Raw genomic sequence first — 13,687 nt, 5'->3', positions numbered from 1 at the left:
AAACAAGAGAGCTTATTGATGGAACCAGCAAGTCTGGAAAAAGAGCCATTAACTCCACTAGAGACATAAATTAGTTGATAAGACCTCAGGGTCAAAAGATTTAGTTTTGAAGCTAAAAGTTAATTAATGTAAATTTCAGTTTGGAACATCTCAGGTATGCCACATTGCAATGGAGAAAGGTTGCATGGATTTACCTGTGTGTTTTTGTTCACAAAAACAAGTCATTCAGCTTGGAGACAGATTGAGAATTAAGGGAGCATAAGAGATAAATGTTAGCCAGGTCTGCACCTTAAGCAGAGAAAATACTAATTTTATCATTCATCACACGGAACATAGGTGGAGGCTTATGCTCAGTTTGGAGGCAGAGTCCATGAGGGGAAAAGGAGCTGGAAGATTTTCCTAGCTTGGAGCCAGAGGAAGAAATCTACAGTAACACTCATAGTGAAAAGCAGTTCAGCTTGGAGAAGGCAGAGGACAATGATTTGAATAGAGCTATAGATGAGCTGTGGACGAGGAAGTTTGAGCTTTTAGAAACCAGGGGTGTTTCTAATTTTCTGTCTAAGTCGTTGCGCAGGAATTGCAAGTGAAGCTCAGGTTTGACCTAAAAAGGCCCTGACCTTATAAGGCAGTTGTGGAAATGTTTAGAGTGGATCCCAAGAAAGTGGATTACCTTCAAGAAACTGATAAGTAGTTAAAGACATTCTGGGGGTGTGGGGGGTGGAGTCATAATCAAAAAGGGAAGATTCAGCTGAAGATTTTAATTTAAAGTATAAGTGCTTGTGTTGTATTACGCTTTTCGATGTACAGTCTAAGTTATTACCTAAGACATTTAGAGGTATTTGCTGTAATTGATTCTCGTATAGTAAAATAAATGTAGAATCTTGTAGCTTCATGCTATCAGTAAATAACAGGAATTTCGAATTTCTCTTTCAGTATTAACAGTATCCATGGGATCATAATAGTAAGTAGGCAGCCCAATGTGTTTGATAGAAACCCTGCATGGAGTCTATGTTTTTAGGAAATAAGAGGAAGGGAGTAAATTGACAAAGAAAATTAATAAGTAAGTTTTTGAAAAGTTAATTCAGTTTTCCTCACCACTAGAATAACACATTCTTAAGCAGCTCAATTTAATCACATTATATAATTCAATTTGATTTTCAGTGTTATTCCACGAGCGCACTTACTCAAGCATTCCAGTGAAGTTTAAAGTTAAAAGAAAAGCCCAGTATTTATCTGTCCAGTACAAAACTTGGCCTTTTGTCAACCCAATTTATGTAGCAAAAACTCTCATTACAAACCAATGTGACAAAATTTGATTTTACTACACTGTCACAATTTCAAAAAAAAAATCTAATTTAGTATTCACTTTGAGGGTTATCTGTCACTTAAGTCCACAATTAAAGGCTTTTTCCAGTTATTTTTGATCTTATATTTACATTATTAGGAGAGTTAAAACTGGCAGTATATACTCATCCAGTGTTTTGCATATGAGGTCATGGAGAAGTTTGCATCATGTTTTGTTGCATTCTCAGAAGTGAGACACCACAAGAGGAAAGTAAATCAGGTGATTTTAAAAAGAATATTAATTCAGTGCACTTTCATTTCTGTTTCATGGTTGTTCCATTCACAAAATGCCACATGGCCAAAAAAATCTACTGAGTACACAGAAACTGTTAGTACAAAGCTTAGCATAGATTTATGTACTGCTTTCTGCAATCTATCATTTTCGTAACTGGATGACATGTTGTAATGAATCACAAGGAACAGACCAAGTCCAGCAAACAAAAATTAACCAATCACAACCAAATCAAAAATACTTAACAGTATGGTGCTTTTAAAGAATTCATTAATTAAAAACTTCAATGCCAGTCACAAGATTATACTCGAAGGAGAACTTTTTAAGCAAACGCTGCAGGAGTTTTGCAACTAATGCACACTTTTAAAGCTGGCAAGTGGTTCATAAAAATATACATTTCACTGAAACTGACTAGATATGTTACTTACACCAGAGATACAATATCTCCACGCTGCACTTCATAGTTCCTCACACTCCATCGATTTAAAAGCACTATATCACACGTAGTTCTTCCTGGAGGGTTTAATGATGGCTAAGAAATCAAAAGATAGAAATATCAAAAATGGAAAATGTAACTTCTGTACATATTACACAATAAATAATAAATGCAAAATTATCACAAAGTAGGAAATGTATTAATTTTAATTTTTAAGGTCACCCCTGAAGAAAAAATGTCATATTTGTAAGTGCAAAGATTTACTGAGCTGCTAGCATATGGATAAATAGGTAATGAATTATTTCCTATGTCTCAAGCTTGCTTAAAAAGGAGCACAGGAATATTGAATAATGTTACAAAAATGAAATTTGTAAGATTGTTAAGTTTTGAGACTTTCTCTTTAATTGAGGGTAAAGTGGAAGAATGAAGGGGGTCATGCTCTGAAAAGGTGGCTTGGTTGTTAAAGATTAAAGGAATGCCCAGGTTGTTTTACTGGGCAGAAGGTGCAAGACATTCATACCAGGTGAATAGACCGTTAGGCTCAAGTCCCAGGGAGGTGTTAGCAATGTCAGGTTTTATTAGCAGTTATACTTCAAACTTTCTATTGAATCCCAAGATAGAATGGAGTTGGGGGATCTAGAGGATAGCTAATTAGCATCTCGACCTGGATACAAGGCCCATGTGATTCATGTTGCCATGGGATGGGTTTTGAGGTGGGAAGATTCTGTGGAATGCCATTGTAGGACTAGGCTACAGGCTTTCCTAAAGAATATCACTGAACCTCACAAACAGCGGTTAGTCTTCAAGAATCCAACAGAGAAAGAGAGAGAGGATAGATGGAGGCAGCAAGTGTCTATGGATCACCACACAAGAATGCAGATGGGAGCACTTGCTCGGATTGAAGAGACCAGGTTCATGAGGGTGTACATGAAGCTAAAAGGTTTGCAAGCTTTGATTGAAGGGAGAGATCTTAAGGGTAGTCCACACCATGAAAGTCAGTTCAGGGATTAGAAGCTGGGAAAGAAAAAAGGAGCTAAGAATTACTTTGGATTGGTTCCTGGGGAATGAAATGTCTACTTAAGGGAAAGAGTAAAGTAGAACTGTGGGGGGAGATTTTTAGTATTTAAAATGTTAAACGGGTATAATTTGTTTTCAAAATAATGTTTAGTCAATGTTGCTCTTAGTTTGTTTGTTACGGTAAAAGTCTTAAAATTTGAAAACTTGTGCAATTTCTTTAAGTTGGTCACTGGGAATTCAAGTTTCTTTTTAAAAGTTATTGGTCTCAATGGGGATCATAACAACAATATTATGTGGATATTTGCATAATCATGCAAAACTTTTCAAGATAATTTTATTTTTTTTATGTCTTAGTTTTGTATAATATAACCAGACGTATTAATTTGGGATAGCAGTAAAACAGCTTCACGATGATTTTGTACACAGTACATTAAATTCAATTCCTTGTTATATAACTCCAAAATGTTATATAACTCCAAAATGTTATTGTTTAAAACTCGAGTAACCTGCTTTGTAGAGTCACAGTAGGTAGCCAATTGCCATTATTTGCATAATTGCCTGCTTTAACATAGATCATAATTCAAAAAATATTCCATAACAGGACTGGAGAATATTTTTAAAAACTATCCAGAGTTCTTGTCCATTCTCTTGAGTTCTCAGTTTTAGAAGTTTTTATCTACGGTAATTAGAAACATTCAGAAATGGGTTAATCATGATTCTATCAGATAGCCTTGACTCCAATTGGACCACTCTTGCAGTGAAGTAAAATCAGGAGCTCAAGCTCCACTACAGAACCTTGAGCAGATAATCTAGGCTGACACTTCAGTGCAGTACTAAGAAAGTGCTATACTGTCGACATTTGCTGCTTATTCAACATTGCCTGAAATAGATTATCAGGCATTTATCTCATTACTGTTTGCGGGGCCTTGCTAAGAATAAATTCGCTGCTGTATTTAAGAACATAAGAAACAGGAAAAAGCCATTTGGCCCCTCGAGCCTGCTTGCCATTCAATAAGATCATGGTTGATCTGATCACAGCCTCAGCTCTCTTGCAGTTCAAAAATCTGTCTAATTCAGCCTTGAATATATTCAATAACCTAGCCTCCACTGCTCTCGGGGTAGAGAATTCCAAAGATTAACAACTCTCTGAAAAAAGAAATTTCTCCTCATGGCCATCAACTAGTATAGGCCCAAACTGCTCAACCTTTCCTCATAAGGCAAACACTTCATTCAAGGAATCAACCTAGTGAAGCTTCTCTGAGCTGCCTCCAATGCAAGTACTTCCCTCTTTAAGTAAGGAAGCCAAAATTATATGCAATACTCCAGGTACAGTCTCACCAGTGCTCTGTACAGTGGTAGCAAGACTTCCCTACTTTTATACTCCATTCCCCTTGCCATAAAGGCCAACAGTCCATTTCCCTCCCTAATTATGTGCTGTGCCTGCATGATAACCTTTTGAGATTCACATATGGGGACACCCAGGTCCCTCTGTACTGCAGAATTTGTGTAGTCCTTTTCCATTTAAATAATATTTTGCTTCTCTATTCTTCCTCCCAAAAACTGCACAATTTCCCACTTTATACGCCATCTGCCAATTTTTTGCCCACTCACTTAACCTATCTATATCCCTTTGCAGGTTTTTTGTATTCTCCTCACAACTTGCTTTCCCGCCTATCTTTGTAGCATTAGCAAATTTGGCAAATTCAAGTCATTAAAATGCATTGTAAATAGTTGAGGTTCCAGCACTGATCCCTGTGGCACCCCACAAGGTACAGTTTGCCAACCTGAAAATGACCATTTATCTGGACTCTTTGGGTGGAATTGTCCCAGAGTTGCACTAAGTGGAGTGGTGGGTATGAAAATGACGTTTTATGCTGGCCGCAATGGCAGGTTTTCACACCGTATCATCCGCTTCCTGCCTCATTAATTATGCAGCCACAAAAACCACGCTGTAACACTGGCGGGCGGCCTCTGAATTGCCCGCCACGCCATTACCTCACCGTTTCCTCACTCCAGATGCCATATGTAAACTGCAGCAGCGCACACAGTTCTCAATGCTTGCAGCCCAGGCCCGTTCCAGTGAAGACGTGGCCCTGAAAGCCAAGAAGAATTCAGTGACCGTCACTGGAATGCTTTTTGGAGGCCCGCTGTGATGTCCTGCACCCCCGCTCTGGCCGCAGGAGGTCCAGCAATCTCACCACTCCAGCTTGGGAGGTGGTGGCAGTGGTGGTCAGTGCCAATGTTGCACAGAAGCGGTTGGCCATCCAGTGCAGAAAGTGGCAGAATGATCTCATCTGTGCCACCAGGGTAAGGCAACTATCTCATCACTCTAAACTCACACATTCAATGGTATCTCACTCACTGCCAGCTCAAGGGATATCACCAATAACTCTCTCTCACACACATCCTCACATCTCCATCTGGCCTCATCTTCTGTGGAGGTTGCCTCCTCAGCCCTCACCATCTTGAGGCCACTTGCACAGAACAATATGTGCCCTACACACCTCCTGGGATACCCCCTTTCCCCAGTACAGCCCTCACCCTTCAATTTCTTCTCTTGCCTGAGGCCATTTCTCCCCCTTCCCCAAGCAAGCTCTGGCTCTGCAGCCATTGAAAAACCACCCTCCCTGCCTCCCGGGCTAGTCTGGTAGGTAGCAACCTGCCCGTGAGCCCTCCTAAAAGCAATGTGGTGCTGCCTTCAATGCCTAGCGCTAATGACCGTGAGTGCTGCCCGAAGCAAGGTAGGTAAACAAACCTCGAAGTCCCAAGCAAAGTGCAGCTCGCCAGGTGCATGTCGCTTATGTACAGTTGTGAAACAAGTCAGTGTGATGATCCAGCGTGGGGGATAATTCCGGCGAGCTGGGCTTATAATGAGATACCACAGTATTGAAATTAGGTTCCCAATGTGCAGCAGTGGGAAACGTGGCCCACCATTGGCAGGTGGAGCAGATCACAAATGACATGAAACCGAATTTTGCGATCACCCGATATTTTCCGTAGCTGCCCGCTATAACGCCTGCCGCAAACGGAAGGGGACAATTCCACCCTTTGGTTTCTTGCTAACCTACATAATAACAAACTACAATTCAAAAGCACTTCTATGCTATGAAGCACTTTGGAATGCCTGTGAACATGAAAGGTGCTATACAGATTAAAGTTCTTTCTTTGCCTTACAAATACTTAATATAAAACTACCCCAAACTCAACACTGCTTTGTAGAACTTATAGCACCTTTAAAAAAAACAGGATTCACAATATGAAAGATTGCAATATTAAACTAGTGCAATTAGATGTGCTTATGAGGCTCTACTGTAATTAACCTATGGCACACTGGGACTGATACTATCATTCAGGGCAAAATTGCAGTAACACAAACCTAATACAATAAATTAAAGGAAAAATATAAAACAAGTAAGCTATGAATTTAAACAATACAACAGTGAAAATGTAAGCAAAACCTAAGAGTGAATGAACTGCAATGATGCTGGCAGCAGAAAATGAAGTACTAAAATAGTCAACCTGACAGAAACACTGGGGTCCACCAAGAATCTACTCTTGGCCCCCTCCTATTTCTCACCTATGTGCAGCTTCTAGGCGACATCATCCAAAAACATGTCAGGTTCTGTAGGTACGCTGACGACACCCAGCTCTTCCACACTACTATCTCTCAACTGCTCCACTGTCTCTGATTTGTCACACTGCTTGTCCGATATTCAATACTGGACGAACAGGAATTTCTTCCAATTAAATATTGGGAAAACCAAAGCTATTATCTTCAGGCCCAATCACAAACTCCACTCCTATCTCCAGTAACTGTTTAAGGCTTAGTCAGGCTATTCGTAACTATGGTGTTGTATTTGACTCCAAGATGAGCTTCCTTCAACATATTAACTCCTTCGCCAAGACTGCCAATTTCCACCTCCAACTCCACTACTGCCTCAGTTAATCTACTATTGAAGCCTTCATCCATACCTCTGTACCTAACTATCCCAATGCTGTTCTGACAAGCCTCCCATCCTCCACCCTACATTCTGTAGCCCGTATTCTCTCACCAAGTTTCATTCCCATATCATCTCTGTGCCTCAATTTAAAAATTCACATCTTTGTTTTCAAACCACTCCCAGGGCCTCTTCCCTTCCTATCTCTGAAACCTCTTCCAGCACAATAATCTTACAAGATCTCTGTGCTCCTTCGACTCTGACCTTTTGCAAACCCCCAATTTCGTTCAGCCATCATTGGTGGCAATGTCTTCAGCTGCCTCGACCCTAAACTCTGGTATTTCCTCCATATACTGCTCTGCCTCTTTCTCCTCCCTTAAGAGGATCCTTAAAACCTATCTCTTTGTACAAGCATTTAGTCAATGTTAGCAGTCAACCTCTTCCTCCTATGTTTCACAACACGTTTCAAGTCAGTATGAGACACTTTGAGGTCTATTATACTGAATAGACTGTTAATGTACAGCACAATAATCAGTCTAACCATATACAGAGAATGGTTTCTGTATCTTTAAAGCTCTCCAAAGAACTATTAAAAATCATGTTTCTTCACACACCATATTTGCAGTTCACGGTGTGGTCTTCTTTAGATTGGAGGGCCAAACTCATAATGGGTGGTCGCTTTGTGGAGCACCTCCAAACAGTCCGCACACATGACCACAAGCTTCCAGTCACCTGTCAGTTTAATTCCCCATCTTGATCTCACTCTAACCTTTCTCTTCTTGGTCTGTTGCAGTGTTCCAATGACACTCAATGCAAGCTCAAGGAATAGCTCCTCATCTTTCAACTGGGCACTTGACAGCCTTCTGGGCTCAACACAGAGTTCGAGAAATTTAGATCATAACCTCCGCCCTCATTTTGTTTCATTGTTCTTTGCTGGTTTGCTTTTTCCTCTCTCTTATTTCCTTTTCTTTTGAACTGCAGCTATTCAGGATCCTGTCATTCACACCTTCTCCAGACATATATTTTGTTTCTTTATCTGTACCATTTTCACTGCCTTTGGCGCTGCACCATGAAACCTTTTGCCATTGAATCTTCCCTGCCCTTCACACTATCACAGAACTTCCCTTTTGATCATTTTCCCACCCTTCCGTCTTTCACCAAAACCTTTTACATTTCCTAGTTCCAGTGAAATGTCACAGATCTGAAACATTAACTCTGTTTCTCTCTCCACAAATGCTGCCAGACCTGCTGAGTACTTCCAACATCTTATTTAAGTAATTTTTCAAGTTTAGTCACAGTCATAAAGCAGGACATACAGGAGCCAATTTGTGCACAGCAAGTCCTACAAACAGCAATGTGATAACAACCAGATAAAGTTGATTCAGGGATACATATTGGTCATGACACTGGGGAAACCTCCCAGCTCTTTGAAACAAACCATGGGATTGTTTACATTTACCTGAGAGTGCAGACGGGTACTCAATTTAATGTCTCATCGGAAAGAAAGCACCTCCGAAATTGCAGCACTTAGGTTTTAATCTAAGTTTGTTCTGTTGTGAGTATCTGAGTCGATAATTCATATATTTTTGAATACAAGTTTTAGTTTTAATTTAAAGTTTAAACTACAGATAAATGGAAAATCCTGGTTAAGAAACTGATAAAACTGTTACTTGCGTCTTCCAAAGGGAAGACAGACACAAAATATCTGTTAAACGCTTCTGCCATTTCCCTATTTCCCATTATTAATTCCCCAGACTCACTTCTAGAGGACAAATCTCCCTTTAATCACTGTTTTCCTTTTTAATTAATTTTAGAAGCTCTTACGATCTGTTTTTATGTTTAGATCTAGCTTTCTCTCATATTCAAATTTCTCCCTCCTAATTTTCTTAGTCATTCTTTGCTGGTTTTTAAAACCATCTAATGTTCTGACAGCAGCAACCTTTGCATTTTTGTAAGCTTTATCTTTCAATTGAATGCTATCCTTAACTTCCTTAGTTAGTCATGGATGGTGCCTCCTTCTGCTACAGTATATCATTCTCACTGCAATGTATCTTTGCTGAGTGATTATCTCCTTAAATGTCTGCCGCTGCTGACCCACCCCTTAACCTAACTTCACAGTTCACTTTAGCCAGCTGTCTTCATAACCTTGTAAATACCTCTATTTAAATTTAAAACACTGGTTTTAGACCAACTCTTCTCTACTTCAAACAGAATGTGAAATTCAATCATGAACCTAGAGGCTCCTTTACTCTAAGATCATTAATTAATCCTGTCTCACTGCACATTACCAGGTCTAGAATAGCCTGCTGTTTAGTTGGCTCCAGAATGTGCTGCTCCAAGAAACTGTCCCAAAAACACTATGAACACATCTTCAAGGCCACCTTTGCTAATCTGATTCGTCCAATCTATATGTAGATTTAAATCACCCATGATTATTGCTGTACCTTTCTTACAAGCCCCAATTATTTCTTCCTGAGTACCTCATCCCATGGTGCAGCTATTGTTAGAGGGCCTATAAACTACATCCACAAGAGACATCTTACCTTTGCTTATTTATCTCTATCCAAACTGATTCACCATCTTGATCTTTAGAACTAAGGTCATCTCTCACTATTGCACTGTCATCCCTAATTAACATAATTAACCCCACCAACAGTACAGCTCCAATTTACCCCAGTACTGGTGCTAGTGCCCTATGAATCGAAACCCATTCTTCCCGCCCAATCTTTGAGTCACATATTCAACTCCCTAATCTTATTTATCCTACACCAATTAGCTCTTGGCTCAGGAAATAATCCAGGGCTCTGGTAATACAGAATTTGAGAATTGCTGAAAAAAAGAGACATGCTGTTGAAACTTTTCATCTTGCACTCATCAAGACAGTTTACAAGAATACCAATAGTAAAGGAAACAACAATTTATATTGCATGAGAAGAGATTGCTGCTTGGTTGGCAAGTGGACACTGATTGCCTTGAAGAATGCAGCAGACAACAGTTAACCGCCAATCTTTTGATCAAATTCAAACCAGGCAGGTCGACTCTGGTTGGTCAAGGCATTGTCATGGGGGTGAACCAGGGCATGGCTTCCCCCCAAACTTCTGTTTAGTTGAAAAAGGTACAATGCATAGACATGCTTCTTCTGTCAGGGCCCTGTGTATAAATATATGTAGCTTCTAACATGCGTAAATGAGCCCGACTGATAATCTTAAATTGGTTTTCAGTGTAATTCTTAGCAAAATCTGGATTGTTTGGTAAGTGTTGCCCAATCGTAGATTCACATCTAATGTTGGACACTATGTCTTGAGTTTTGCAAGCACGGGCTGGTTGGGTATGGTTTGTACCTTGCCTGTTGTGAACAGCTGAAGGGACATACTACTTGATACGATCTGCCAGTCATTGGGACGTGCGGCATACATACCTGACATCACACCACACTGAAATCCATATACCAAATTACTAATTTGTGTGATAGGCAGAACGTCTTTTTGGTTTGACGGCAGCATCTTGTTAGTGGAGAATACCACTGTGCTGCTACTGCATAGTAACAACGTGAAACGGCTAGCTTCACCTGTTGCGCAATTTTTGAGACAACTTACCTTTCCAGGGTAATCTGAGGTAGACTGGACACTTTTCAGGGCCAAAAGTGGCGGCCTTAAGCCCACTCATGAGTTTGTGCAATAAACAGCAAGCAATGATCTGATCAGGCTAGCCATTATCCCGCAGGATGGCTTTGACACCCTATTTTAGCATCAAGCTTGCACAGTGAGCAAATGGCTCAGATCCTATTTATGAGGTTGCTGATAAGGCCAATCTTATAGTACGTGAAACTGTAGGAATCCCAATGCATATATTGACCAGTGAAGATAGGCTTCCGGTAAATAGCAGTAGAGAATCCATTGGTAGGTTTCTCATCTAGCACATCGAGGAAAGGGAGTTCATTTGATTGTTCCATTTCAAAGTGAATTTGCATGCAAAATGGAGCCCATTAAGGCGTGCAAGGAAGTTCTTACATGCAGCTGTAGATTCAACTATAGTAAAAGTATCACCTACGTATTGGAATCATGCAAGGGATAGGAAGTTAGGTATTATTCCATCAATTTTAGATTCAAGGTTATCAGTTACCTGTCCCCTGGTGCATTCTTCATGACTCATACTCTCTCATCAGAACCTCTTTCCTTGTCCTACCTATGTCTTTGGTGCCTACCTGGATGATGACAACTGGAAGTGGACCACTGCAAGCTCCTCCCCAACCCTGAGCAGATGTCCCTAACTTTGGCACTGGGCAGCCTCCTAGATTTCTGCTCTCAGCTAAGAGAACTGTGTCTATCCCCCGATTACACTGTCCTCTACTATGACTACATTCCTTTTTACTCACCCCACTTGAATGGCTTCCTGTACCATGGTCAGTTTGTTCACCCACCGTGCAACCCCTGCTCTCATCCATACAAGCTGAAAGAACCTCAAACCTATTGGATAATTGCAAGGACTAAAACTCCTCCACTTTTGCCTTCTCAATCCCCATACCTTCCTAACACCCCTGCTGTTCCTGGCCACTGACCAAATCAGCAGATCCTATCCTAAGGGGTATGACTACCTTCTGGATTTAAGTGTCCAAGCAATGTTTCTGCCCCCCGATGCATTGCAGTGTCTGTAGTTCAGCCTCTGGCTCATTGACTCTGAGGTGAAACATGGTTGCTATGGATCACACTGGTATCCACAGGCTACCACATATTACAGATGCAACACATCACCTGCCCTGCCATCCTTAGTGTTTTAATGAACTAATTAATTAATTATTTTCTTGATTAATTTTTAAATTGAATTAATGCTTCTCTTCACCACCACTTACCATAATAATGTAAGCTTAGTAATACAATAAACCTTCTCAGTCACCAGTTCCATATTTCTCTTCTGCTTGTGTCGCTGAGTCAATTATTAGCTACTCAAGGGTTATTTAAAAGATTACATTTTTCTAATTTCTAAACACTCCTTAACAGCTGTTACAGTGGAAAAGACATATAGGGTGAGATACATAGAGTAACTGAGAAAAATAAAACAGGACTAGCTAACAAAGGCAAAATGAGGGTTTCAGCAGCAGATGAGCTGAGAAAGGGCAATGTTATGGCAGTGGAAATAGGTTGTCTTAGTGATGGCACAAATACGAGTTCAGAAACTCATCATAGGATCAAAGATGACACCAAGGCTGCGAGCAGACTGGCTTAATCTTACACTGTTGCCATGGAGAGGTTTGGAATTGGTAGCTAGGGAACAGAATTTGGAGCGGGGACCAAAAACAATGGCTTCAGTATTCCCAATATTTAATTGGATGAAATTTCTGCTCATCCAGAATTGGATATCAAATGAGCAGTCTGATCATTTAGCAGTGGGAGGAGGTGATAGTGAGGTAGAGCTGGGTGCTGTCAGTGTGCATGTGCAACAACAGCGTGTCTTTGGATGAGGTGAAGGTTGAGGGGGCAAGGGAGAGGGGTTCTTGAAAGTGTCCAGGACTACTTTCTCAGTCAATTTGTTTTAATTCAACAAGGAAAGGAACAATGCGTAGATCAAGGTCTAGGGAATGAAGTGGGATAAGTAGTTGATATGCAAGGGCAGCGAAACATTTAGGAAACAAAGACCAAAATTAAGTTTGATATAAAAATTAAAAAGAAGAGGAAACAGTGACCACTTCAATGAGACATAAAATAGTCCAGACCAATTGGAAAAAATAATTAGTAGGTAAAACAGCAAATAATTAGAAATGATTAAATGGTCAATTTAGGGTACAGGCTAGACTGATTCCCACAAGGGAAAGGAGTATAGCAATAGCTAAAGATTCTGTGAGAGTAAAGAAAGTGAAATCAAACTGTGAACTAAAAAGAGACATGTGTCAAATCCAGGCCTAAAAACAAAAATAAAATTAAATATAAAAGAGAGGAAGACACAAAAATAATTGATAGGGTGTGGAGAAAGACAGGGAAAAAGTAAATGACACAATAAGTACATACAAAGTAATAGAATAATTAAAGATATAACTAATGGGAGATGAAAACATCTCATGAGAATGAAGAAACAGTGAAAGGACAAAATAAATACTTTGCTTCAACTTTCATAGAAGAGTAGAAATAAAAAGAGTATGAGGATAGAGCTATTAGATACAATGGGTACAGATAAGAAAACAGTATCTAGCTAAGATTATCAAAACTTCTTTCTAGGAAACAGTGAACCTTTCCACAATCCTAATCAAACAAAACGATGATGCAATTTTAAAGAGCTAAGTTCTAATGTATAAACATAAAGATTGATGAATTCAATTTAAAAAGTGATCCAATGTAAGTCAGAAATTAAGACTTTATGAAGGATTCTCAATAGCATGAAAAATGGGAGAACAGCATGGAATGCTGGTAATGAGCAAGAGTGCTATGACTGTAGGTGCAACCACAATGAAATGCTCTGCTAACCGCAAAGCTCTTTCGACTACCTCCATGAAGGCAAGTTGCCAGGGTGTTAAAGCTGCAGGATAGGTAAAATATTAATGAATGACAGTCACAATTCAGTGCAAAAACAGCAAGGTAGGAAGAATGAAACTTGTGTGTTGTTAGGTGGCGGTTTTAATAGCCACCTGAGTGTGAAATTGGATTGTAACGTGTGTAAAGAATTAAAAACACATCCAGGTGGATTTAATTACAAATCAAACTGCAGGGTCACATCAGGACCGGTTGAGGA

At 39.9% G+C, this 13,687-nt stretch overlaps 1 protein-coding gene across 9 annotated transcripts in view; it reads right to left on the bottom strand.

Annotated features, from left to right (window-relative positions):
* The window catches only part of immp2l (inner mitochondrial membrane peptidase subunit 2), a 662,809-nt gene that overhangs the window by 609,777 nt on the left and 39,345 nt on the right, over positions 1-13,687 (bottom strand). For all 9 annotated transcript variants that reach the window (XR_013580208.1, XR_013580209.1, XM_078568097.1 and 6 more), the window contains exon 3: positions 2,005-2,108. Coding sequence is in view for 7 of the 9 variants with exons in the window: in XM_078568097.1 (XP_078424223.1) it covers positions 2,005-2,108 (104 nt within the window). In the remaining 2 variants the exon portion in view is untranslated. The remainder of the gene's footprint in view (positions 1-2,004; positions 2,109-13,687) is intronic.

Source organism: Cetorhinus maximus, chromosome 22 (genome assembly GCF_964194155.1).
Source record: "Cetorhinus maximus chromosome 22, sCetMax3.hap1.1, whole genome shotgun sequence".
NCBI lineage: Eukaryota > Metazoa > Chordata > Chondrichthyes > Lamniformes > Cetorhinidae > Cetorhinus > Cetorhinus maximus.
Note: the sequence above shows the minus strand (reverse complement) of the source record. Positions and strands in the feature narration are given on the sequence as shown.